General features: G+C 37.9%; 1 protein-coding gene across 2 annotated transcripts in view; it reads left to right on the top strand.

The window, feature by feature from the left end:
- Window positions 1-27,340, top strand: part of MSRA (methionine sulfoxide reductase A) — a 279,293-nt gene that overhangs the window by 117,131 nt on the left and 134,822 nt on the right. For both annotated transcript variants that reach the window (XM_034060935.1, XM_034060936.1), the window contains one exon: window positions 14,835-14,954. In XM_034060935.1, the coding sequence (XP_033916826.1) occupies window positions 14,835-14,954 (120 nt within the window). The remainder of the gene's footprint in view (window positions 1-14,834; window positions 14,955-27,340) is intronic.

Genomic DNA, 27,340 nt, shown 5'->3' on the forward strand with positions numbered 1-27,340 from the left:
ATTGAAAGTGTGGAGCATCTTCTATACAAGGAAAAACAGGGTATACTGGGACTATTCAGTGTGAGAAAGAGATAACTTAATGGACTGTAAGAGAAATCTACAGAATAATGATAGGCACAAGGAAGGAAACAGGGAACTGATTTTGCAGAATATCTCCCTGTGTAAAAATAAGGGCCAGAAGAAAGGATACAAGTGGGAGCCAGTTTCCAAATGAATCAGAGGAACTGTAATAAAATACAAGACTGTTGATCTCCTTGCCAGAGGATTTTCTGCATACAGAAGATTTCTTGGGTTGAAATGGGGCCAGAAGAAATAGCTGGAGGAGAGATCCACTGAGTTATTCAAATCACAGCAGCCTCAGAAACCCTGTAAAAGTCAGAGACCAGGACTGTAGTACTGGCAAATACAGTTTGTGTTTGTCCTTTTCTTATTCTTCCCTCAGTACCTCTTGTTCTCAGCTGTGAGATGGTTGCGTATTATTCAGTGCACTGTATGTCATAGGTCACATATATCATGTATATATCGCCCTTACATCACTGCTTTTCTGTTATTGATTAATTAAAACTGTGGGGAGTCACATAGCTGGAACCTGTGTGATGATTTCAAAATACAGAAGTTGTTGAAAACCATGCAAATATATGTTGGAGCTGTCATTGGCTTCCTGTGGAGAAAGAACTGGGTCTACAAGAAAGCTGGAGAGGGACTTTTGACAAGGCCATGTAGGGATAGGACAAGGGGGAATGAATTTAAACTGACAGGAGATTTAGATTAAGAAAGAAGTTCTTTGTGAGGGTGGTGAGGCCCTGACATAGATTGCCCAGAGAAGCTGTAGCTGCTCCATCCTTGGCAGTGATCAAGGCCAGGTTGGATGGGGCTTTGAGAAGTATTGTGGAAGGTGCCGCTGTCCATGGCAAATCCAAACCATTCCATGATTATATGATTGTTGAAAATGGTGTTGAAAACCATGCAAATGCAAGCCACAACTCATTAGTTCCCTGTTGGGAAAGATTTATAATGAGAAATAGCAAATTAAAGATGCATGTAAATCTTTTTCTGCTGGACAAGTTTTGGGCAAGTACTGCAAACTTGGAATGCATTGTAGTAATCACACCTAAGCTGCTTTGAAGTCATATGTAGAAAAAAGCTTCAAAGCCCCGAAGCAGGCAAAATGACTGATTGCACAGTGGGTGCTGTAAAATAGGCAACAGCTCTCTCTGTATGCATTTCTAGCTTGGCATGGATATGAGAGATGTCTATGCCTCTTTGGTAAGCTGGTAGGCTGAAGGCATAGCACAGGGGGACCTCTTACTGCTTCCACCTTGGGGCAGCACAGCTCTGTCTATGACTGTGGTACCTGAGTTATCCAGGCCTGTTTGGATAGTTAGGGGTACCCAAAATTCATGAGTACAAGGAGCTCTGACCATGGTTTGTATAAGCTAATTTATTATCCACTTCAGTGTTCACTCTATTGCATCTCAGGCTTGTCTGTCAGGTATCACTTCTGAGAATTGCATTATTCTGAAATGCAGCAGTCAGAGATAATAAGTACTGCGTTGCTTTAAAAAAATAATGATTGCTGATTCAAAACCTGCAAAGAAAGAGGAAAAAGTCTGCTGCATACAAGAATAAGTGTTATCTTTGTTTGTTAAAAGCGTTGCTCTACAGCAACCACATCCGACTTCATGGTAAGGATGGAAATTTCCACATTAGATGGCTGCTGCCATGGTGCTCCTTTAACATATGACACTGTGTATGTCTGTAGCATATTATGAGGCTCTCCCAAAAGCCTTCTTCAGGGTTAGAGAGGCTATTTATTGAAGCAAGAGCATGCTACTACAGACCTTAAAACAGCTAGAGTCTGTATGCCTCATGATGCCACTGGCTTAATATTCTGCCAATCACTGCCAGAATGCACAGGATGTTTAGAGGATGTCTAAGAAAACCATGGGGTTGGAGAGTGAGTAGTCATGGACTTTGCTGCTCATAATGGCAGTTCCTTTGATGAACTCTCAAGGCATCTCAGACACTACCTCAGCATTTATTAAGGTTGCTTTATTTTCAACAGTGGCATACCAGGCTTTTTGGCAATGAGTGCATGTCAAGTACTGCATAGCTGATAAATGACTAACCACATACCTCTACCTGTCCCTCTGGATATAAATTAGTTTTTCTGTAACAATCTTCTCTGGTATTTTCTTGTGTAATTGTCTTTTTTGGGGGGTGAACAGGAAAGTTATTCTCTTTTGCAAGTGAGAACATACCATAATTTTATTGGCTACTAACAGATGAGAAAATAACTCTTGGAAATTCTGTATTTTCATTAAGGACAGCTGTGGTTCAAAATAGGTGAATTTTAATGATCTTCTGGGTAGACTTAGAAGGCATTTATTATTTCGGGCTTTTTTTGGAAAAGGGTTAAGGGTATGTTTCTTTGGAGCTGGGGAAAGAAGGACTAAAGGGCTGCTTGTTGAATTGGGTTGTTATTTGAATGTAATTATTTTTTGCTCCTGAGCAATTATAGATTATAAATTTAAATAATTGTCAGGGTGCCTACAGCTTTCTATTGTTGTCTAATATCTAAGGTTATAAGTGAAATAAGCAATACGAGATTACTTTTTCTGAATGTGTCTATGGCAGTTAATTTAACTTAGCAATAGTTATCAAAAAAAGGAAAGAAAAGCCAAAATTTCTATTCCTTGCAGTAAACAAACTTTGTAAACAAGTTATTATTTTCTGCAGCATAGCCCTAAAAATGATTCTTACTTTGCTGGTAACAAAATGTGGTGCTTTGCTTGTATAATAGCAGAATATATTTTGTTTTGCTTCTGTATATTTCAAGCCCCCTAAGGTTGCTGAGAGATTAGAGAGATTTTCACAAGATGAGGATAAGGCTTCTCTATTATTGCAGAGATGAATTTATATGAAAGATACAGTTTCAAGAGAATCAAATGGATTACACAGCCCTGATTACATCTCTTATTTTATGTGTACATCAAGTTCTAACTTGAGTAGCAGAGCACTAAAGTGTGTCAAATGACCGAGGATGATCTAAAATGAATCTCTGCGTAGTGTTGGAATGCTTAGAGCAAAGGAAGATCACAAAATTATTTGAAAGCCTCAGATCAATGACTGAACTAAAGATGTGATGCTTTGCAATGAAGCAAATAATCAGGTTGATGATAGGACTGTGTAGTTCTATCTCAATCCCTTTCACATATTATTGTACCAGAGGTTCTTTTTTATCCCTAACAGACTTTTGAAAGGTAATATATTAAGAAACTGCTCCTTTCTTCAAAGGAGATAGAAAAGTAGCTAGACTAAATTTGTCTGTGCACAAGTTGGCATAATTTATTCTTTATTGACTGTATCCATGGACATTCCAGTGACTTCATTCAGATTAAGGTTTGGTTCAATTTTCAGATACTTCAGAGGTGTGGAAAGAGCTTTTGATGCTTTTATTCATACTCATCACATTTTTAGTGATCCAATAGTTTGTTTTGTAGGACAAATTAGAAAGAGTAAACAGTTAAAGGAGACAGAAATTTGACCATAAACCCTGACATTTTTTTCAGTGTCCTTGGGACACTTCAGTCATTACCTTTATGTCCAAGAAATATCAGGTCCCTGAAGTACTTCTTAAGACTTCTCTTTAATTGATTAGATATGAAAGGCATGCAATTTTAATCCAAATATTTTGCACTTAAGGACTTAAAGTTTCTTACTTTGTGAAAAGGACTTCTTTTCTGCAGGTGATATCCAATTTTGATGCAATATTGGCTTGTATTTGATTCATGGAAATTGATGCCAAATTGATCCAGCCATGAGCATTCATACAGTTGCATTCCCAAATCCCCAAACACAAAAGAAAATGTGTTTATTTTTTTCCAAGTCGTGAATTGTGCAATTGTGACTGTTCTCATTAATGTTTATGGAAGTACCCATATGAATGGTCCTGTAAATAGAAAACTAATCTTTTGGGGCAGTTGCTGTTTTGTTCTGTATTTGTACCTCAAATCCAGCAGAATGGAATTCAAATCTGTGATGAAAGCTTTCATGTGCTGTGGTTTTGAAAATAGAAATACCAGTAATGGTAGGAACCATCCTCAGACAGTAGATCCTTTAGAGTCTGCATTCAGGCTTGCAGTCCCAAAGCTTCCTTCTCATCTTGATTTTCCTGGTTCTACACCTGTGTAAATATAATGGAATCAATGATTTAGACAATGCCAAGTAAACAGAATTAGTTCAATTTTTATGAATGAAACTTTTATCAAAGAACAAAATAAGCTTTCATAAGATGTAAGTTTTCAAGAGTAAGACATTGAAATTTTTCTTGGATAAATATTTATTGTTAAATCTTTCTGTCCTGTGCCAGATCTTGACTGGTTCTGTCCTCAACCTAACAAATATCAGGATCACCATGTGGTAGATATGGCTCAACATAAAGCAATCACAATGTTACACTGTATTTTCTGTACCTCTGGAAGCAGTTCTTCTCTTTGTCTAATTTTCCGTGTTACTGTATTGCAGCTATATTCCACTGACAGAAGATAAATAAAATGGGATTTGCTACATTTTATAAATGCAAAGTTTTACTGAAGAATACAAACAACCCAAATATGGGAAGGAAAATGTTAGAAAATACGTGGTTTTATCAAATTGTGTTTCTGTCACCCAATAGTCATGGCATGTAAAAGAGATTTTAAACAAAGACCTGTTAGTTGGAATCCTTTGGTATTTTTCCAAAAGGGATTCTTTGCTTTGTTTTGGGACCACTCATACCTCAGTTGTGGAGTACTTAAAAGTAATAATTCATAAATTATGGTTCAAATGAGGCTTAATTATTGTGTGCAAAAAGCTTTGATGTTTTTGGATGAAAGGAGCCAGATATGTGTGAATTACTATTTAAGGATTTGCTTTCTAGAGGAGGCAGAAAACATGGTTCCCACATCCAAATGTCTGCTGCCAGGCTTCCTCCTGTGCCATATTCCCACACTGGTGTCTTTTTGGGGGTGGGAAGTAAAGCCTGTGAATTTTATGTATATGTTTGGGGCTAATGAACCCTGCACATCTTCCAACTCCTTTTAACCTTTCTCACCTAATTAAGAAAATGCTGAGTGTGATTAATGCGGAACAAATAGACACAGAACAGTGATTAGGAATAAAGCATGTCCCGCAAGACAACTAAAAAAGGCAGAGCTGCAGAAGTGATTGGTTTTTGTCACTCTCGCAAGGACTGCTTCTGTTCCTAGTCACTTTTAGGGGTGGTTCACAGTATTAATTCTCATTATTCAGACTCAAGACCCTGAGCCGTTCAGGTGTAGCTCACAGTTATGCTGCACAGTTGTCCTTCCAGCTCTGCTTTTACCTCTTCTTCCAGTGTGTGATGATGACCTTTCAGATCAGCATAAATGATTTTTTTTGAGTGGGCCATATCTTCCAGCTTCTGGGAATTAGAAGCAAAATGTGTTCCAACAGGGGATTTTGATGATGGAATTTTCTTATTATGTGTCCTCGCCACAGAACAGTTTACTTGATGTTCAGGATAAAATTGGTTTAAATATTCCTGCTTATTGGGTGGGGAAAGAATACTGAGGCAGTGAATAAGGCCATCTTTCAAATTATTTTAATACACTGACTTGTGTATATCCCTGCTCTCTGCTGGTTAAGATCAAAACTGCATTTAAATAGGAACATTTGAAACCTCTCATACTGTGACTATGAAATTTAGAGCAACTGTGGTTTGTGCCTTATTAACATTCGTGATATTGGCTTCAGATTTATTTAAATCCTGTTGATTTTGTATTATTTATAACTTGTAACATGCTTTTACGATGGATTGAATAAACACATTTCAAGACTCATTTTCTATCTCTCTATTGCTTTTCCCAGTTTGAGTGCTGTTGTCTCAGAGGGATTTTCAAAAGTCATACTTATACTTATGACATGTTATGCATATTTTCCATGCTGAAAACATGGCAGCTTTTCTCTTTACAGTAAAATATTCCTTTTCTATTATGATAGTCTGCTTTTCCTTTTACAATAATTCTAATCTGTTGTGCAGATTTTATACAAACATACCTACATACACAAACATGTGCCCACACGCATTTTGAATGTCGGCAGCTACCATACAGGCATAAGTGAATTGCCTGGCCATTTGGTAATTTGAATGAACATGAGGCTTCTGCTTCGCCTATGGTAAAAGAAGCAAACCCAACAGTTTCTCTGGGAATTCATGCAGTGTGAACAGAACGCATCTTGGCAAAATGGTGAGCCAAGAAATTCCTCTTTAGTTGCTCTGTTAGGCAAACTGCATTTTAAATTTCTTGCCGAGGGCTTTGTTTGACTTGCCCCAGGCAAGCTGTTCAACATATTTATCAACCCTGTTGTAGCATTAGAGCCAACGCTTATCTAGGAAGATCAGCCGCTTAATGCCATCTGTCATCAGGAGTTTTCATTTCTTTCAGCTGAGTTTCTTCTCCATTTCAGTTTTTTTTTGTTTGTTTGTTTGGTGTTTTTTTAATATTCCTCCCAACTATTTCTTACTTGATTGTTTTTCTCAAATATTCTGTGATTGCTCAAATATTCTCTGGTTGCTCCATGTTAAACCCCTAAAGACATCAATAATACAATTTTACTTGAAATCTTGATTGATAACATTAATCCTATATGCATCCAGATGGCTTACCAAAGCACCCTACATATTGCAGTGTTATGTAAAAGATGATACTGCATTTCAGTCTGAATCCGGAATTCTTTCCAGATTCTCAACAAGAATCTGAAAAAAGTCAGAACAAAGACTCGGGTGTAATTTCCTGCCGTATTTTCATCTTGGCACCTGTGAGGCCATAGCTTTGATCATTTTAGACTTTCAGGCCCTTATTAACTGTTGTGCAAGCGCACAGGCAGAATGAAAGTTTTCAACAAAGCTGTATTCATTCGCTTTATGTGTGATTGTAAGATCCAGTTGTACTTTCGGATTTCTGTCCACAATAACACTGAAGCCAAAGGGACCGGCATAGCTCCCTGCAGAGACCAAAACTTAGTTTTCTGAAAGTCTGGTGCTCCTGAGCTATGTAAAGTAAAGAATTATTGTAACCAGGCATACAACCCCTGTGTATGGATTAGACACAGGCTGGGTGTTTTCCTGGGTTTCCAGGATGTCCTGCTCTCCTTGCTATCAACCTTATTGTCCAAACTGGGTGTTTGTCTGTGTCCTGTTACATTTCTTGCTGCCTGCTTGCCCATCTTCTCTTTGCAGGAGAGAACACAGTGATGCCTACCAAGGTCTCATCCTGACCTTTCATGGGGAAGCCAAGGTATCCACTTCAACCTGTGAAGTACTAAAAATTAATGGTCCCCACAGCTTCAGACCACACGGCATAAATATCTCTTTGGCTCAGTACTTAGAAATAGCAGTACTTGGACTGACTTCAATCAGTCAGCTGTACCAACTGCTCCACACAGTTTTTTTAGAAGAGAAAAATGCCAATCACACTCAGTATTTGGCGGAAATGTATGAAATAAGCATTATTATATAGGTATATAACTTGCTGAGGTTCACTCTATTCCTTCCAACTGGGGAAAAAATCATTTCAGTTCAAAGCAGCTGAGCATTTCCTTCTCCAGATTTTATAGAGGTAACTAAATCAATCGTATTCAAAATTTGGGCCAAGTCCTATACTGGCCAAGAGAAGCGGGGCTACTGGCAGCTGTGTCTTCAGCTCCCAGAGAGATGCTGGCTCGAGCCAGACACACTGAGGTAGGCCGGTGGGATGTACTGTTGGCTGTCCTTTACTGCTTCAATGTATAGGAGCAGGCTGTGGCCCCAGCTACTTTTGGCTGGGTACTGTAGCGTTTGAGCAGCTGGCAGAATCATCGCTTCCAGGGTTTCAGAACATAAGCTGGCACAAGAGCCAATCTCCTCTGTCTACTGTGCTCCTGAGCTTTGGAAAGATCCTGTCCTGCTACTTACTGTGAGCTGGGGTTAGGGAAGAGGTTTCCAAAGGCACTTTGCTCTTTGTTCTCAGCAAACAAGCACATTTTATTTTTCTGAGTATATATTTAAAGCTGACATTTTCCCCTATTTTGTGAAATCGTACATTCTAAAATCCTGTTAACAGAAGGAGGAGCAGGATCCATATCCTTTGCAATTCATCTTCTGCAGTGAAGCTTTGCTATCAACCTGGCATTGAAAGAGCTTCTTAATCTGCTGCATGGAAAAGTGCCTTGAAGTGTGGGTGTACGGATTGCAGGCAGTGGGCCAGAAAAGACTTGGCATGCCAATGAAATAATGCATTCATTCTTCAGAATATGACAAAAAGTCTTCTGGATGTCCTGTTGGACTGTGGAGAGGGAGAATGCTAGTAAATAAAGCTGGCAGGAACGAAAGGTCGTTGGGTAGTCAGACAGAAGTCAGGTTGTGTGTGCACCTGATGCCAGGCAGAGAAGGATATACCACAAAGGTAAAGGACAAAGGCATTAACAAAAATGCTCTACAAAAGAAAATACCATATACATGTACATGTTTTAGAGAAAATATGAAAAATAGGCAGTATATAAAAACAATACACCTGAAGTGGGTTTTTCCATTTAAATGGAAAGCAAAGAGACCCTGAAGCATCAGCCTCCTTCAGCAGCTATGGAGTTCACAACTTAATAGGCTTTAATTAGTAAAGAATGGGTACATCTTGTGAGATTTTAGTTTGGGTTAGTAATACCCTTCTAATGCAAATACATAATGGAACATCAGGGAACCTGTATGGAAAGCAAGTGTTACTCAGGGATGTGATAGGAACAGACATTGGAGAAAGGGATCAGAACAAAGATGAGTAAAGATCACCTTTGCAGGATCATGCTGTTTCTTGCAGGAATGGAGAAAACATCTTAAACATTACATCATTTTCAAACAAGTTTTTTATTTTTGGTTCTGTGTCATGGCTACTGGATGCAGTACACAATATAAAGCATCCAGCAACATTACAAGCTATGAACATTATTATGAGGGTAAGTAACTCTGTAGTTAGTAATTTGTCTTAGGATTCATCTAGCTTATGCTGCAGAATAGATTTCTACAACTAAGCTAATCATGCTAGGCTCTTTTTTATAGTTGTGGAAGAGAAACAGGCAACTTTCAGACAGAAATCACAGCATTTGAGGAGTTCTGATTTAACTGCAGATTCAGAGACTTTCAGGTTTGTGTAATGTCTACATGCAGGTTATGGACTTGACTCTTTTGACTTAAAATATGCAAACAGGTACATTGGAGATGTCCAGGAGCATTTTACCTGGCCTCAGGATGTCTTTCAAGAAAGGCACGTGTCTCTCCCCATTCCTCTGTCATTTATGTCGACACCTTGTGTAGATAGATGTCTTGGATATTCTGAGGCATCTCAAATGACCCTGGATGTCTCTATTTAGGCAGATAAATTAATCCCTGAATGAATGAGCTCCTGTTTCAGTCGATGGAGACCTAGTCAATACGGTTAACATAATCTTTAAAGCTATTCATCTCACTAGAAGGTAAACACCTGGGGTTCAGTTCTGCTTGGTTTATTTCTGAATATTTCAGAATTATTACAGATTATCTATAACAATGGGATGTGCTTGTCTCTTATCAGAGTAACATTTTGCTTTCAGTATTTTAGAAAAATTCTTCAGCTTTTGCTAGCTATTTTTTACTAATATACAAATGATCAGGTTGCCTATGGAAACAAATGTTCCTTGGCTGAGTGTAAGGCTGTGTACAGAAAGTTGTTTAGGATATATATATATATATATATATATATATATATAAAGAGAATAGTGTGAGAAAATGGATGTGGATGCTAGAAAGAAACAGGAGTAGTAGCATGTATTCCTGGATTGTATGATTAATATTATTTGTAGAGATGAATGAACATTTAAAGATTGCCATTTGAATCTGTTTGGTTTTGAAGTTCAAAAGCAAAAAATCTTTAAATACCTTTTGAAATTCCAATTAAGAGTCAGTCAAAATCCATTACTAAAAGAATAGTTTTTGTTTTACAAATGAGCAATTAAAAAGTGACAAATATCTTCAATGCTTGAACACTCTTCTGCAATACCCATTATGTTCAAATAATACTTTTCCTGGGAACATAAGTATGTTCCCCAGAATTTCCTTTTTTTTCTTTCTCTTAGGAATGCCTTTGGAAGCTCTCTATCTAACTCTAAAGCTGCACTCACTTCACCAGTATGGGGGATTATGCAAATCATTCCATGAATAGTTTAAAATCACATTCATGTTTTCCAGTTTCAAATTATAATATGGGCGCCTTATTTTGCTTTTATGTTTCTTTTCCTGATGTTTTTTACTAGTTTCTTTTTTCCTTTGAGTTTCATTTAATTATTTAATTGAATTATTTAAATTATTTATTTCTTCAGTTTTCTTACTAGAGTAGTAATAATTAGGGAAAGGAAACTTTTTTGTACTACAAGACTATGCAAAGTCTTGAACTGAGATTATTTTCCTATTTTAGTAATCATTGTTCATGTTAAACATGTCTTGAGGCATCCAGTGCTCTGCAGAGCAGACATTCCATGAGCTGACGTGTCTTAACTCCAGAATATTATGTGGGGTTTTATTGTTAATATTTCTCTCCTTATGAAAATTTCTCTGTAGAACGTGGCACCACTTTAGCAGAATAACAAACATCAGCTGCTGAATGTATTAATACTGTGGAAAGCAATTTAGTATTGTATTGTTGTAAATTACGTCCCTTTACTAGCAGGTTGTTTCATTATGACAAAGATTTCAATTTTATCTGTTCTCGTGGATGTGAGGATTTATTCTTTGAGAAAGGTGCCAGCGTACTTACAAAATGATGAGAATAGTTTACCAAGAGGATAAAATGTCTGTCTCTTAGTGGAAGGAGAGCAGAATGAATTCAGACATAAACTGGAAGAAGAAAAAGTGACAGAAACTGTGATGAGGATAGGTCATTAGATGAAATCAACAGGCCGGAGAGGGCTATCAATAAGAGAATCCTAATTAACAGTTATTGATAAAGGAGAGTCAGTGACCACTACCCTGCTGGTCAGTAATTTGAGACAGCGCAGTTAGGGATTTATTTGACATAATTTTTTTTGAAATAAATAGGAAATGAATGAGCATTTCTATTTAGTATTTGAAGTTGGGCCTACATCTGAACTCAGACCTTAATTTTGGGTTACTCATTTGAACTCAAGTGTAGGCACAGGAACATGCAGGAAAAATTCTGGGTCTAAAATATTCATTGGTGAGAATTAAATAGCTCATTCACCACCCTTCAGCGTGCTTGTCCAGCCAATGTTAGTTTGATAAATTTGCTACAGCATCCTTTCTTGCAAGGTCTCAGCATCACCTGTTGTGGACATAGCTGGGATTATAGGCAGCTGGAGCTCAAACTTCCCAACTAATATTAAGGATGCACTTTAATAGTAAGGAAGCATCCTTATGCAGTTTATCTTCTGCACTTTGCATACAGATGCAGATATGGACTTAGGATCTTACAAACACCCCACAGACTAAATTAAAAGCACCCTTGGAAGCAGTCTAACATAGTTGAAGTCTGCCAACTGAGTTCTGATGCCCTCTTCTTCTCTCTGCCTAAATCCAGAAGATGGCTGTTTTTTTCTGGATAACATGTTTGAATAAACAGTGTCAGGGGAAGTAGAGAAAAACCTAATGAATTCTGAAAATGTCAAGAAGAATAACTGGGCAACGTGAGTACTTAAATGTCTAATTTTAAGATAGATCAGTATTAAGTGAATCCTGACTCCTTCTTTTGAGATTGCATATCTAAATACAAAATTTTCTTCTGTTGAAGAAATTCGGATTATCAAAAAGAACAAGATCTGGTAGAACAGACTGGATAGCCATTGAAAAACTGTGTTCCTAACTTTTCACTGTCTTGCAATGGAATGAAAATGCCTTTTTGGGGAACCTGTGATAGATTCGATATACAATAGGCATTTCACATAAATTAAATGATGATCCTAGTCATTATTTTTAAAAATTATGTTTGCTGTGACGTTAGCAAAACCAAAGGCACTTTTCTAATAGATTCTTCATCACAGTCAGATTCTGTAATGCTTCCAAAATGTCCTCATGGATAAAGCAGCATGAAGACATAGTCAAGATTTAACTATATCTCTAAGGCTGGGAATGAGGAGTAAAGACCTGAAGACAGAAATGGTGAAGCTCAAGGGGTTTATTTTAACAAAGAATTGCCCTCTTACCCCAAACTGTGTATGCTTGTGTTTGCTTCTGAACTTTGTTGCTATATGACTGGTCAGTGTAAAAAGGCCAAGAATTTGCACACCCTTCTTGTTAAAGTATTGTAGTGAATACTGGCAATGTGCTTCACATCATTCAAATGTACTGTGACAGGAGTTTTGGCAGGATACACGTGGTATTTTTACAAGTAACTTGAAGATGTACCTGTGTTCACATGCAGTTTTACACATACCCGTGTGTCCTGAAACATGGATAAAAAATACTTATAACCAATTATTTGGTTAAACACTTAAACACTGTGTCTAAAGTACATGTTCAAAGGCTGCATTCACAATGGACCAAAGAGCATTTCCCACCTAGACTCCCTCTTGTCCACGACCTGACTGTTGGGATGAAATACGGGCATGCAATATCCTCCTGTATGTGCTCTGAGTTGTGTGGGGAGAAAACCTGAGTGTCAGGGATTACTGATGTTCTCTAGTTATACTTTTGGTTTGACAAGGACAGGACCACAGCTGCCACTTGTGCTGTGCAGCATAGGCAGAATGATGTATAAAAACTCTCACCCTGTATCAGTTAATTAGACCTAGGGGCATAATTATTGAGAAGTTCTCAGACTTAATTGAGATAAAATAATGACATCAGGTATAGAAATACAATCTGGTTTAAATCACCTTTAGGTAAGTGAGTGACTGCCTGAAAAATATCTCAAATAAGAATTCTTGGTTATTCTTTCTTCAAAATGGGGAGGGAATTCCAAGAGAGGTCCTACAGCAATTTGCCACTAGCCTAATTTCACTGAGGAACCTAAGTCTAATAGCCATAGCTATCTCTGTAGTCAAGGAAGAATGACTGTAATTTGATCAGCAATTTGTGTGCTGAATTGTCCTCAGGACTTGCCTAACTCTTCCCCTGGCCTCCAGGAACAGGCTAGGCTCCTACTTCATACAACTTGCTTTAGCACCTGAAGTAGAAGGAGAAATCTGGATCATTACTTCTGTAATTTTGGGGGCATTACAACTTTAATTTGAAATTAGTCTTTGAAAGAGAAGCAAAAATATACCTTTGTGAGTCATCATAATTGATAGAAGAGACTGCTTTGTTCTAGTTGTATTTGAAGACACATTTCTAATTTTTTAACCCCTCATATCTGCAGTGCTATCAGCAGAGAGCCCATCGTGGATCACTCGTTTCTAAGTGTATTTAATATTTTTAGTTAATTTTTATGGCCCTTTTTTATTTTTTTCCCCAAATGTTTTAGTATAGGAGTACTAAAAGTAAGTATCTTCTCATTGAAAAAGACATCACCCATATCAGAGACAAGCTAAACAATAGATGTGTGCCTGACACGTTTCAGCTTTAGAGTCCTCCAAATTGTAGCTGACATCTCTAAACTATTTAAGCCACCAGAGAACTGTGAATGTTGCTTGTTTATTCCCCCAGCTTTCAGGCAATGGGCTTGATTCCTATTGCTAGAAGAGTTTTGCTAATTTACACCTGTTGATGGTCTGATGTCCTTTGATAATTGGCCATGTGGGTGAATGACTACCAGAATTTTGTCTGAACATCAAATATCTGCATGCATAAATTGTTAGGAGGTGATCCTGCCCCTCTACTCTGCTCTCGTGAGACCTCACCTGGAGTATTGTGTGCAGTTCTGGTGTCCTCAACATAAAAAGGACATGGTACTGTTAGAACAAGTCCAGAGGAGGCCACGAGGATGATCAGGGGACTGGAGCACCTCCCATATGAAGACAGGCTGAGAAAGTTGGGGCTGTTCAGCCTGGAGAAGAGAAGGTTGCGTGGAGACCTCATAGCAGCCTTCCAGTATCTGAAGGGGGCCTATAGGGATGCTGGGGAGGGACTATTCATTAGGGACTGTAGTGATAGGACAAGGGGTAACAGGTTGAAACTCAAACAGCAGAGGTTTAGACTGGATATAAGGAAGAAATTCTTTACTGTTAGGGTGGTGAGGTACTGGAAAGGGTTGCCCAGGTAGGTAGTGAATGCTCCATCCCTGGCAGTGTTCAAGACCAGGTTGGATGAAGCCTTGAGTGATATGTTTTAGTGTGAGGTGTCCCTGCCCATGGCAGGGGGGTTGGAACTAGATGATCTTGAGGTCCTTTCCAATCCTAACTATTCCATGATTCTATGATTCTATAATTCTGTATAGCAAATAATTTAATACATTATTACTGCCACCTTTAAAGATTTCATATGCCCCAAGGAAGAAAATTAACTGTTTGCCATTAATACAAATTATTGTGTTTTGACAGCTTGTTAATCAACTAAAGTAAAAATGATGCTGTACAAATAACACAGTTGCCTTTTAAATAACTTTATTTTTATGTGCATGAGGATTCTTGTTTGGCCCTTTGAACCCTTGTAGTATTTGTCCTGTGTGATGTGTTAATATTTAGAAGCATAAATAAAGCTTTATTTGAGTTGCGCTCTGATGCAGGATGTATTTCCATGTTTCAGCATCATATGGTGGCTATGGGTGTCCCTTCCACTTTGGACTATATCAATATGCAAATGAGTGTTTTAGTATTTATCATATTTTGACATAATGGTATGTACTTTGTGCTATATCCAGGTATGGGCTGTTTCTGGGGAGCTGAGAGGAAGTTTTGGAGACAGAAGGGAGTCTACTCCACTCAAGTGGGTTATGCAGGAGGGTATACTCCAAATCCTACTTACAAAGAGGTCTGTTCAGGTAAGTCTTTCTCTTTGATATTTAAGGATTTAAGGTATTTAAGAATCCTGTCAGGTTATGAATGACAATAAACAGTAAAATGGCTGCAGAGACTAAAGAGGTTTGGTGTTTAGTCAAATTGGGTATTGGCCTTTCATCCCAAACTGTAATGAAATCTATGGTATACTCATCCCATTGTTATCTTCTAATAATTAATAAGTTAATGTATGTACAAATATCCTGGAAAAAAAAATGTCCTGGGTTCAGCAGTAGCAGTCATTTTTCTCCTTCTTAGTAGCTGGTGCAGTGCTGTGGTTTTGACTTTCAGCCTGGGAACAATGCTGATGACACCAATGTTTTTAGTTGTTGCTAAGTAATATTTACTCTGACCAAGGACTTTTTGAGTCTCATGCTCTGCCAGGGAGGAGGGGAAGCTGGGAGGAAGCAGAGACAGAACACCTGACCCAAACTAGCCAAAGGGGTATTCCGTACCACAGCACGTCATGCCCAGTATATAAACTGGGGGCAGTTACCCGGAAGGGCTAGATCGCTGCTCAGTTAGGCTGTGTATCGGTTGGCGATTGGTGAGTGGTTGTATTCTCTTTCCTTGTTATTCCCCTTATTATTATTATTGGTGGTATCAGCAGTGATTTGTGTTATACCTTAGTTACTGGACTGTTCTTATCTCAGCCCATGGGAGTTACATTCCTTTGATTCTCCTCTCCATCCCTCTGGATGGGAGGATGGAGGAGCAGTGGGAGGACAAAGTGGGGAGGAGTGGGTGAGTGGTGGTGTGGTTCTGAGTTACCGGCTGGGCTTAAACCATGACAAAAAACAAAAAAAGATCTTTAGGAAATTAATTCTGTCTCAAATTATGCAAAAGGGTTCCTTAGAAAAAGCATGAGTTTTGATTTTATGTTAGTCTGTATCTAAGCATGAACAAGAATTAGAAAGCACACACAGGTTTTTTTATTCTTTTCATATAACCAAGATGTATAAAGAAGTATGAATTTCTCTTCTGTGTTCTTATTAATAATTTGTTATTTTTCATACAGTTCAGTGCACAGTATCCTCTGATTTCCATGCGAAACCTTGCATTTATTTTTCATTGCACTCTTATACTAGTCCTTCTACATTACTAATAACCCAATACAGTTTCTTTCTGTGATCTAAAACACAAAACCACTGTCAGCCAACTGACTATTGCTGCTGTTAAAGCAAATTCTTGCTTTCTGATACTCATTGGTGGAGAACAGCTTGGAGGTGTTCTTTTGGTTTATTTTCTTGTTAACATTTTTTATGCCAAATTCTGAATTTGATACTGTTCTCAATGACAATCTGCCTTAACAGAAAGAACATAAAATGCTTAGTGGCACAAGCAACTAGTGGACTCTTCAGGAACTGTGCAAAAGTGCTGCAAGACATCCAAAGCCATAATCTTTCTAAAAATAGTAAAAAAAGTGGAAAGATGTGTTTTAAGTTGGAATAGAATAGAGTACAGTAGGAGTAGAGTAGAATAGAATATGTCAGTTTTAATGGAATAGACTATTTATATTCTATTGACTTTAAATTATATTCTACTGATTCTGTGGAATTTAATAGAATATTTCAGTTGGACGATGATGATCTAGTCCAACTGACTGACCACTTCAGGGGTGACCAAAACTTAGAGCACATTCTTAAGGGCATTGTCCAAATGGCTTTATTTAGTAGACAATGCTGCACTAATTTGAAATGCCTTATACATGCTAAACAAAACTTCTAGCTTAGGGAAAACAGGCATGCAATTGAGTGCAAATGCTTAATATATAGAGATTTAAAAATATCTAGAACAAAAAAAGACAATGACACCTTGCATTAGAATTAACTAATAAGTACAGACCCAGAACTTCTGCAAAATATGTCTGTAAGAAGTGTCATCTCTGGAAGGATTGGTGGTGTGTCTTATTTGTCCAAATGATCCATTACTTCCTAATACTCATGCAGTCTTCTATTTTGTACTTTAATCATTTGCCTGCACTATCTGTAATTTTTGTAAGCATATATGGTCAAGGCCTATTTGGTAATTATTGTCCACTCTGTTTAATGGCCTGGGTATTAAATAATTAGATGATTTATATAGAATAGGTATATGCAGCACAATTTCGCTTTCCCAATGAATTCACAGTTCCAGCACACTGAGGGTGAGTGTGATGGGCTGTGGAGTGTTTCTCCGAAGATAAGAAGTGCTGGCAGTTGGCCAAGGGGAGATGTGAACACAGGACAAGATGGTGTAGCCAGGGACATAGAAAAAAGATACCATCTCTTTCAGTTCTATGCAGTATAGGCTAATTTTCTATTTCAGAATAGGTCCATAGTACTGAGCTTTGTGTTTGACTGAGATACCTTGAAAGCTTTTTATAGCTGCTTTAAGTATTGCATTTTTTAATAGTGAACAAAAATTAAAATATTAATTAAATAATAAGAATCCTGGAATAAAGAAATAGGAAAAATCTTTGAAGCCTGTTTTTACATAGTTGTTTTAGTTAGATTTGTAGTGCAAAAACACAGCTGAGGTTATTTTTCTAGTGCTTGTTTTTACACACATTTGCATTATGGATGTTTATATTCCTCCAGATGCTGGACACTAGAGGATTTTTTTCTCAGAGATATCCAGAAACATAAGCACATATTTTGTAGCCTTGTCGGAACATAAATGGGATGTGTGTATGCTACACATCTCTCTTCCTGGTTGTGCAGCTGAGCTGAGTTGCAGAATTTACTGATTTCAGCATGCTATTTTTTTCCTACTTGGCTTCCTCTAGCCCCATTTTATTCTAATTTTATTCTGTTTTGGGTTGGTTTTTTTTTTCTTTCTTTTTTTTTTTTAACTTTGAACATATTTTTTTGGATATCTCTTGAAAGAGAGATCTCACAAGCTCCCCTAAGACATTGCCATCTGACTGCTTCTAGCTGCCATAGTTTTCACTGAGAACAGTTCGTATGAAATAGTAGGCTTCAGCTACGCACTGCAGTTGCAAATTTCTTATTCATCTGTTCTGGCAAGATTATATCGATGGTAAACATTTAACAGACATGTCCTCTAAATCTAGGAAGGACATCAGAGACATCTAAACAGTATCTATTTGGCAAGTGTTTGAGCTTTGCTATCAGCCCATGCAGTCGTGAAAATTCATGCAGGAAAGTTGTTTTAGTTCAACACCTTTCTGGCATTCTACTCTGAAGAAAAAAAGGCAACAATTCCTTGGATTAAACATTTATCACTTCTAAAAGCGCATTTTCAGCTTCACTCTTTATATCAAACCTGTTAGTCCTGGGTATCTTCTGCAGAAAACAAGAAAATTATGTTTCTTTCTTCTCTCCATGCTCTTAGTAGGTTTTCTAGTATGAAAGGGTTGTGTTTCTTCAAGGGAATACAGGTCTGTTTTCCACACAGGTGGTGTTCCAGTCTTCTGCTATGATCTTTATTTGTTAGACATCACTGGGGAGCAGAAGTGGTTTGCAGACCTACTATTAAGCTGTGTGAGTGGACACCATTTCTCCTGTATCACCCAGGTGATGGCTGTACTATTACAACACTGTGTTGGTTCCCCATGTAAACTTAAGCTTCTAAGGGCAAACCTCCAACCTCATAAGCCTTGAAGAACTGCATGATTCACCTCTCCAGTGGGGAGGCAGGAAATTAATGATTCTGCTTGAAAAAATCTGGTGAGTGTTACACTGTACAGTCATGGGACAGGTCATTTAAAGATTTTCCTAGCAGTTGATCTCCTATTGTCTTGCTAAATTGATGTCTAAAAGATAACTGAGTTACTTTGAAGCTTATGAATAGAGTGCTGTAAAATTATTTTTACGTTTTGTAGTGACAACCATACAGATAAAAATCTGAAAAAGCATTCTGGAGTGTGTGAAGGATTTTGAGCTATTTTCAGAGCATTAGCCTAATACATAAATAGACCAGTTTTGGCCAGCATTAGACAACCCAGGATGTTCATTCAGCATGAAACAGCTTTTCATATTTTGCTTACAGATGTTCAGAACAATTCTGTTTATCTGTATATTCATAAGCTTTTTGAAATCTGCATAACTCAAGTGGCACTGAAATCAGAAGGGAAAAACTCTGCTGTTGTTATTCATAAACTGGTTATGTACAATTACCATAAAAATATGCAGCTAACAATGATTTTCTTAAAAACAGGTCAGTTTATAAGCTTATGGTTCAAGCTGTTAGCATCTAAGCAGGTTATTTTATTTTGTTCTGAGGTTTTTCTCTTTGTTTATCTTCAACTAGAATGTGAGAAAAATAGATGAATATGCCTATTTATTATCCAATATTAGTTAGAAGGCTTAGTGAATATAGCAGTATATTTAGTTAGTTAAACCAATTTATATTCTATTCAATTCTCAGTACCTTTCTGAAGCATATTCTCTTGTACACAAATCACAATTCTAAATAATGAACAATGCAATATAAAAATATGCCACATGGACTTAGTTTTGTCTTTGAGTTACATAAAATATCAATTATGAAGTTATTTCACATTTCCCATGCAGCAAATCCACATCTTTTTGAGGGATAGTATTGCCTCTTGCATACCGATTAGTCTTCTGACTGATTCTTGTATGTAGGAGTTCCAGTTGTCCTTAAAATGTCTATGTTTCCAAAGGTCACCTGGAAGACTTCTAAATAGATAGCTGATGGAAGAGAGTGGAGAAAAGCAAAATTGATTTCTTGCTCTGTTACATCTTATCCCTTTGGTCAGCTGGTGGTTTACAAAGTTAATTCCATTTCTACTTCATCTTAGTTATACTGGAAGGAAAGGGTAAGATAACCAGTCAAGTCCACAGAAAGTTAAGGGTTAGTATGTTTTTGCTTTAAGAATGGAAACGTGTGCAGACGGTTTGTCTCCATGATGTGGGACTTATTTGACATTATCATGCATAAACAGCATGATCATTAAATCCAACAGCAGAAAATCTGACTGGCATTTTTCATGAGCTATTAATAGCAATATAGGCAAAATAAAATATGGGAAAATATTTATTTCCTTCTCAGATTTCCCATTCTCTATGAAATACAAATGAATAATGATGCGCCATCCTTGGAAGTGGTCAAGGACAGGTTGGATGAGGCTTTGAGCAGCCTAGTCTAGTGGAAGGTGGAACTAGGTGAGCTGTAGGTTCTCTTCAAACCCAAACCATTCTAAGATTCTTTGATTCTACCAATGTCCAAACAACTACCAGTATGTTGAGACAGTGCCTTATGTTACTTGGAAAGCCATTTAGACACCACAACACTATTGCAAAGTGGATCTGTTTCTCCAAAATGTTTAAATGTATAATTAAACTACAGATATTCCCTTCACTTTCTGTAGCTTATGAAGGGATCTGAAGGTTTCTATGAGGAGATACTGAGTCCCTAAAATTAAAGTTTCCAGGCAGTAATGAGAATGGCTCAGAGCATTTTCTTTTATTATTAAATTGCTGTCAAGAAAATAGATTCCTGTTGTGCCTTTGTCTTTTTTTTTTCTTATAGGAACAGAATATAGGAATTTTAATGATACATAGATTCTGTGAAGAATATCAGTGTTCACCGTGCCCTTGATCCATACAATGTGCATTGATGCAATTGGCCAATTGCTCTGCCTCTCCCTTTTTTTCTTTCTGCCTAGTTCACCTGGAAAGGTCAGCCAATCGAAGTGAAAAATACTGTATTGATCAAAGTCATGTACTGTGATATTAGTTTTTTGTATATTTTCGTAGCAATTGAAGAAACGGGTTTTGTAGAAAATATATAGTTTTTATTAACTAGGCCACAGATAGAATAAGTGGTGTCTCTCTAATCAGGAGACTGTAGTCCTAGGATACTCCTAGGTGTGCAGACAAAGCCTTGATATAACCCTATAAACTACAATTTGTCCTCTACATGACTGCTAAGTCATGAAATAAAATGAATGCATCAATTTAACTTCAAAAAATCATTTGGAAAGGTGATAGCAGATGCTGCTGCAACATTAAAATCCTGGCAACAAGAAATATAACAAATGCATTAAATTTCAGTTACCTGCTATATTGCAGTTCTGGCTAGAAAATTGTCTACGTTGACATTATTGACATGTTCTTTTTCAACAGAAGAGCTTCTTGTTGACCAAGGAAACTTAATTATTCCTTTGAATACTAGGATACAGAAATGTGTTCTGTAGATTCAGCATTTGAAAATAAAAGGCAAAATAAATACTACTGACCATTGTCTGAAAAGCAAAAAGCTCACTGCGCACAAGGGATGGTAGCTGCTCTGCTTAGGGAGTTCTGCTATGTCTTTAATCAAGGTTAAGTTTATGTTTCCATTCAGAATCTGACTTCTCGGGGCTGTCTTGGCCGATACAGGCTTGGAGAAATTAAACTGATATTTATTATTTAGATACCTGATTATGCCTCGTAGCAAATTTAAAATCCTAATAGCCTGACTGCTATCCTCTTTTCCTTTTATCTATTTATCTCAGCATTGCCTATAATCACAGGCTTAGGTTGTAGTAGCAGTATAAATACTGAATATATTATTTATTATTAACAACTTTATTTGAATTGTATTCCACTGAGATGTGTTGTTTCCGTCTTTCTCATCTCCTGGTTTTATTAAAGTTATATATAAGATGGAAATGTGATAGCCCCAGAGGTTGAAAGAGCCATTACAGAAAAGTCAAAGACAAAATCTTCTGACCTGGAGCCTACACTAAGTTCCCAGAGGAACTTTGTTTTCAGAAGAGAATCCATGCAGGATTAGGCTGTGATATTCACTGTGTCACTGAGCCTGAAAACAGAAGAAGATGCAGCAGTAGGCTGCTTCTCATCTTAGGCATGGGAACATGGTGTATTTGTGAAAAAGATGATGTTATCAAAGGCTCACTGTTGTTACTATGGTTAGTGGATATCTCTTACATTTTGTTTTTCCTATGGAGACACCTGAAAAAGGAAAACATCAAGGCCAGCCTACTCAGTCTACTAAACTGTCCTCCCGGAAGTATTGATTACTACAGGTGATAATTCCATTGAGGTCACCTGTGGCTATTTGTTTTCATGAGAACCATTCTTGGTATATAATATTTGAGTATCTTGTGCAAACTGATACTACTAGTCAAAAGAAAGGAAAACAGCAAGCAAAAGATTGTAATAAGGCATAGAGATCAGAGATGGAACAAACCAGAGAGAAGCATATTCTTGAGCATCCTCTGAAGTAAAGCAGATGATAGAATATTTTTGTTTTCCCTGTATTTCTTCTTAATTGTGTTTGTTTTAGTTTGCTGCTTCTACTGCTTATTTGCCTGGTGAAATCTTCATTCCTTTAGTAGCACATGACTGAAATGCTGTGGGGGTGATATGGACATTTCTGAGAATATATTTTTCCTGAAATTTGGAGAATACTGAAATTACTGTGTGGATTTAACCCACTTTGACTTACTCCCTCTATGGAACATGTTTCTATGCTGGCATATAAAAGTTTGTGAACTGAGTACTGTGTCACCACGATGATTAAGGTTTGAATAATTCTGCAAGTGACCTGTGCATTTTCTATGTCTTGGATGAATGATGAAAATAACTAATTAAAAGAGTTCAACTTTCTTCTTTTTGCTCAGCTGTGCCCATGAAGACTATTGTATCTCAATTTTTAATAAGCTAAATTATGATAGTCAAGTTCTGCTCTTACGTTTGTAGACTCATGCATTCTCATGTGAGTTTGCCCAGGTGAGAAGAATGTGTTCTATAAGAAACACAAGAATTTGATCCAGTGAAACGAAAGGTGGAACTTTTGGGGTCTTTATGGCAGCTGCAGTGCTCTGTAGCAACAGTTTCTGTATTAGACATGAAGTAACAACAGGATAAAGAATGCTTTGAGAAGGATTTGGGGAAAGCCAGAGCTTAAGGGAGTTCGCAGTGTTGCTCGCAGATTTGCTATGGGCTAAGACTTGAGTACATCTCTTGCAGGTGTACTTTTTTTAGAAGAGACAAAAATCTTTCAAATCCTTTGTTGCACTAAAAAAGGCACAGATTGTAAAGCTAGGAGAGGCTGTAAATTATGACTGAGACACAATTCTGGTGTAAGAGAAAGTATAGGATGTCATCTGTAAATTTCTGCATGCAGTATCAAAACCTATGGCTAGGTAGGCTCTATCACTTTATGTTTATATGTTTTCAGGTTAGATGCCCTAAGTACTACTGTAATCACAATAGTAAGCTATGAAGCCCAAGCTACTGAAAAGAATGTTACTCAGTTTTTATTTGAATATCCAAAGTGATAGAAAATCTGCCATTTCTATTGGTAGGAAAATTACCCACAAAACAGGGTGCAACAGCCCTCATTACTGGTCTGTGGGACTCAGATAGATCTATTCAACACTGCAGCAGAGATCTTGACCATCAGAGCTCAAGGGATATTCCACAAGCCACACAGTATCCTTCTGATGAAAGATGACTGAGGTACAATTGACACACGGGCTCATTCTGCTTTTTGTTCATTGACAAAAATTGCGTCTTTCTGTGTGGGACCTGTCTGCTTCCACAGCATGAGCGGGAGGGAGAGCAGATCACTCTTTTCTTGACTCCAGAATCTAAGACTTGTGTGATGAAATATGTTAGCTGTTCCTTGACTAACTGGGTCACTCAAAGATTTATTTCGGTTTTCACTCAGGAACTAAAAAAATCCCTTTTTATTTACATTCTCTTTCTGGAATTTTCTGGGTTATAAAATCTCAAAAAAAGGGAGAAAATAAAATGAAGGTAGTTAACTAGTTGAAATATAACCACTGTGTTGTTTCACTTCAAGCATGCATTTAATCTAACGGTCTACTTCAGTGAAAGTTTGAGTGAGTTTTGTCTTCATAATAGCTCACAGTTTAATAATCACTGATGACCTTTACTGTATTAATTTGTTTATCCATTTCTGTAATATGATTTTATTTCTGGCATTTACAAATGTGAGGGGAAATTGTGGTTTCATTAACTCTTAGTGCTGAACCTGTGCAGGAAGTGTCAAATAAACCATGCTATAGCTAAACGATGTTTTGCTAAAGGTTATTTTATGGAAGCTAGGTATCAATTATGTCTGGGGATGAAACCCAGTAAGCAATGTGGGTGTGGGTCGATCCTGGGAGTTCTTGGGCTGGGGAGAAGCAAGAGGGAGTTTCCAGCTTTGTCTCCTTGACTCTGCATGTGGTGTATGCCTGGAGGCATTTCTGTACCTATTACTGAGTGCAAAAATACATCGTGGCAGTGCCTGCATACGCATGAGCCCACAGTGCTAATACATAGATCTGGCTGGGAAAAAAAGCAACTCTGACATGTGGCTAACCTTATTTTTTTGTCTACTAGTTCCCACTTGGCTTTATCCAGTGTTTATTCAGTGAAGCGATTCAATTAGAAACTGTTTTTATTTTGTTTCCGAGCAGTGAAAAATGTTAATTGTAGCTGAAATGCCTTCGAGTGATTCTGTTCTAATGCCACATTTCCATAAAGTCTATACAGTTTGCTTCCTGCTAAAACAGTACAGCAGTAGAATGGAAATATTAAAAAAGTGTCATTAATGTTTTGAATGCTGGAATTGGCATGGACTGGAACCTTGCTGGTTAAAGCACAGGAAAAAAAAATGTTCCTTTCTTCCATCTAAAACTAAGAGAAAAGACAACAGATTGCTGCAGACAGTTGGAAAAATCAAAAGGAACTATAAGAGAATTTTAATTAATATGATGAGCCATCATCTCAGCATACAAGTATGTACATGCCACTGCCTAGAAGTAGAAAGTAAGTGAACAGAAAGCAGCTTCAGCTATGTTGTCCTTGTGTTCTCAGGCTGCTACTGGGTTTTAAACTGGAGTGTGATGCGGAATGCAACTGTCCTCAGGAATCTTGCCAGCCATCAAAACCAGAGCTGCATCCCTGTTACCTGGCACTGCAGCATTTGATAGCATCTGTTGTAGCACCTCTGGGAGAGGTAGGGGGAAGAGGGCTGCTGTCACCAAAATCTTGAGGTCAGCTTACTGAGTGTTTATGGTGTCCCACTGGTGAGGTGCAGCTTTGGCTGTCATAAGGTAGTACCATTTCAATCTTGAGGACTTCAAAGGAACAAGTCTAAACTTAATGGGTGATACTCAACACATTTGTGTTAAAGGGATGGTAGTCTATGTCTGTGTTCAGCTTAGAAACTTCTCCAGGATAGCTAGGTGGAGATGGTAGAAACCTCTCAGCATAGGTGGGGGGCTGCTGGGACTGGTAGCAGGAGTAGTAGCAGGGAGTAGTTAGGCACATTGGGCAAGGTATGGTACTCTCTGAAGGGTTGTTTGAGGAGAAAGGCTTCATCCCCCATGGGTATTGTTGAGCTCTTCGTGGTCCTGTCATAACACTGACCTCCCCCACTAAGGCTCCTTTCAAGTTCAGTCCTCCAGAGGCAGAGGAAATGGAGACCCTTTCAAGTACTTTACAGATACTCATACATTGAATTACTGCAGGGAGCTGTAGCAATTGTTTTATCTTGCTCCTCTGCAAGCACAGTAACTGTTCTGTTTAGCTTAGGAGCCAGATAAACAGCAGAAATATGCATTGAGGTTAAAACATACATTATAGCTGGCAGCCTTGACTAAGATGCATCTCCTTAATTATAAAGGTTAGGAGAGATTCCAAAAAGCAGTAAAAATTTGCCATCACTGTGAAGCTTTTACTTAGGACTTGTTTATCTTTCTAAAATGCCTTCAGCTTAGCCCTGAGTTAACCACATCACTGATATGAAAGAATACATTGCTTCTGAAAAGGAGACTGGTTTAAAGAAGGCTCTCTAACCTGTACTATTATGGAGGTCATAATTTATTCTGGCCATAACTTTATTTCAGAAAGGCAACAGGTACTATGTTCTAAACTGAAAGTTTGCATTATCATCAACCACCATGATTACACATTGTTTACTTTTTAAAAAAAAATCTCTTTTTAAATTATTTTTGTGTTACAATTACAGTGGTTTAGATTTTCTGGAAAGGATACAGGGTTTAATCATGTCATTACGTGTGCTGAATGCTGTGAAAATTCTTTGTTCCGTCTCAAGTGGAGCACCATTATAATACTCTTATCACCCATTAAGAAAGTAATAAATTGGGCCAAATTGATCCTAGACATAATTCTGCTGATGTCAATGGTGTTACAACAGGAAGAAATTTGTCTCAGTCTGTTAATACGATGATAAGATAGAAAAGTGGCCACTGAGCAGCAAATGTGTCTTGGAAAAAGAGGGTCCTCTTTCCTTGATTAGGCTCTGTGCAACGCTTTGAAGCCACAGAGATTTGCAAGAGTGCAAGTATTGTTATTATTATTACTATTGTTATTATTTTCTGAATGGACTGAATATGGTGAAGAAATGATTCTATTTCATTCTCTCCTTTCGGTTTTTGGCATTGCTCTTTTCTTCAGAACTGACCCTGAACCAGTGGTAGGTGCAGATGGGACCATTATTTTTCACCGCTTCATTTATTTTGTTTTAACAAATGGCTTCATTTTATTTCTTGCCTCATTCGTCTCTGTTCAGGGACAGTTTAGCCCTTCTGCAGGTGTTCAAAGATGTTCAAAGGCAGGAATAATGTGTAATGAGTTCTCCACTCACAATGCAATCTCTCAGCTTGCCTTTGTGATCAGAAGCCTTAAAGTGAAGCTAAAATTAATATAGACTGGGTTCTGGTCCTTAGACTGTGAGCTGAGTTTAGGCACTTAGGTTGAAAGCACAAAGAAAGTAGGATCCAATTTGCATTAATTAAGTAGGTTGAATTTTTAGATGGGGAGGTGACCTCTTCCTTCTGCTTTCAAATGAGCAGCAACACTTGATCCAAACTGTAAATGTGGTGGGTACAGAGCAAAAGATATCAAATTATTGCAGAAAAAGCAGAGGTCCCAGATTTGGCTTCTCACGATGTATCTGGCATGAAAACATTGCAAAGTATATAAAAGAAGATGTTAAGCATGAGAACAGGCTCCAGGACCATGCCCTTTTTTCTCTCCGCCTCTCTGCCCCAGATTTCCCTCATCAGTAGAAGAAAACAAGCTTCTGGTTTTAGGGTGTCCAAAGAAGGGCAAAGAAGCTGGTGAAGGGTCTGGAACAGAGGTCTTATGAGGAATGGCTGAGGGAACTGGGGATGGCCAGTCTAGAGAAAAGGAGACCCCTACAACTACCTGAAGAAGGTTGTCACAAGGTAGGGGTCAGTCTCCCAAGTAGGACAAGAGGAAATGGCCTCAAGCTGTACCAGGGGAGGTTTAGATTGGATTTTAGGAAAAATTTCCTCCCAGAAGGGTTGTCAAGCATTGGAACAGGCTGTCCAAGGCAGTGGTGGAGTCACCATCCCTGGAGGTATTCAAAAGATATGTAGATGTGGCACTTA

This window comes from Melopsittacus undulatus, chromosome 3, assembly GCF_012275295.1.
Source record: "Melopsittacus undulatus isolate bMelUnd1 chromosome 3, bMelUnd1.mat.Z, whole genome shotgun sequence".
NCBI classification, from domain to species: Eukaryota; Metazoa; Chordata; class Aves; order Psittaciformes; family Psittaculidae; genus Melopsittacus; species Melopsittacus undulatus.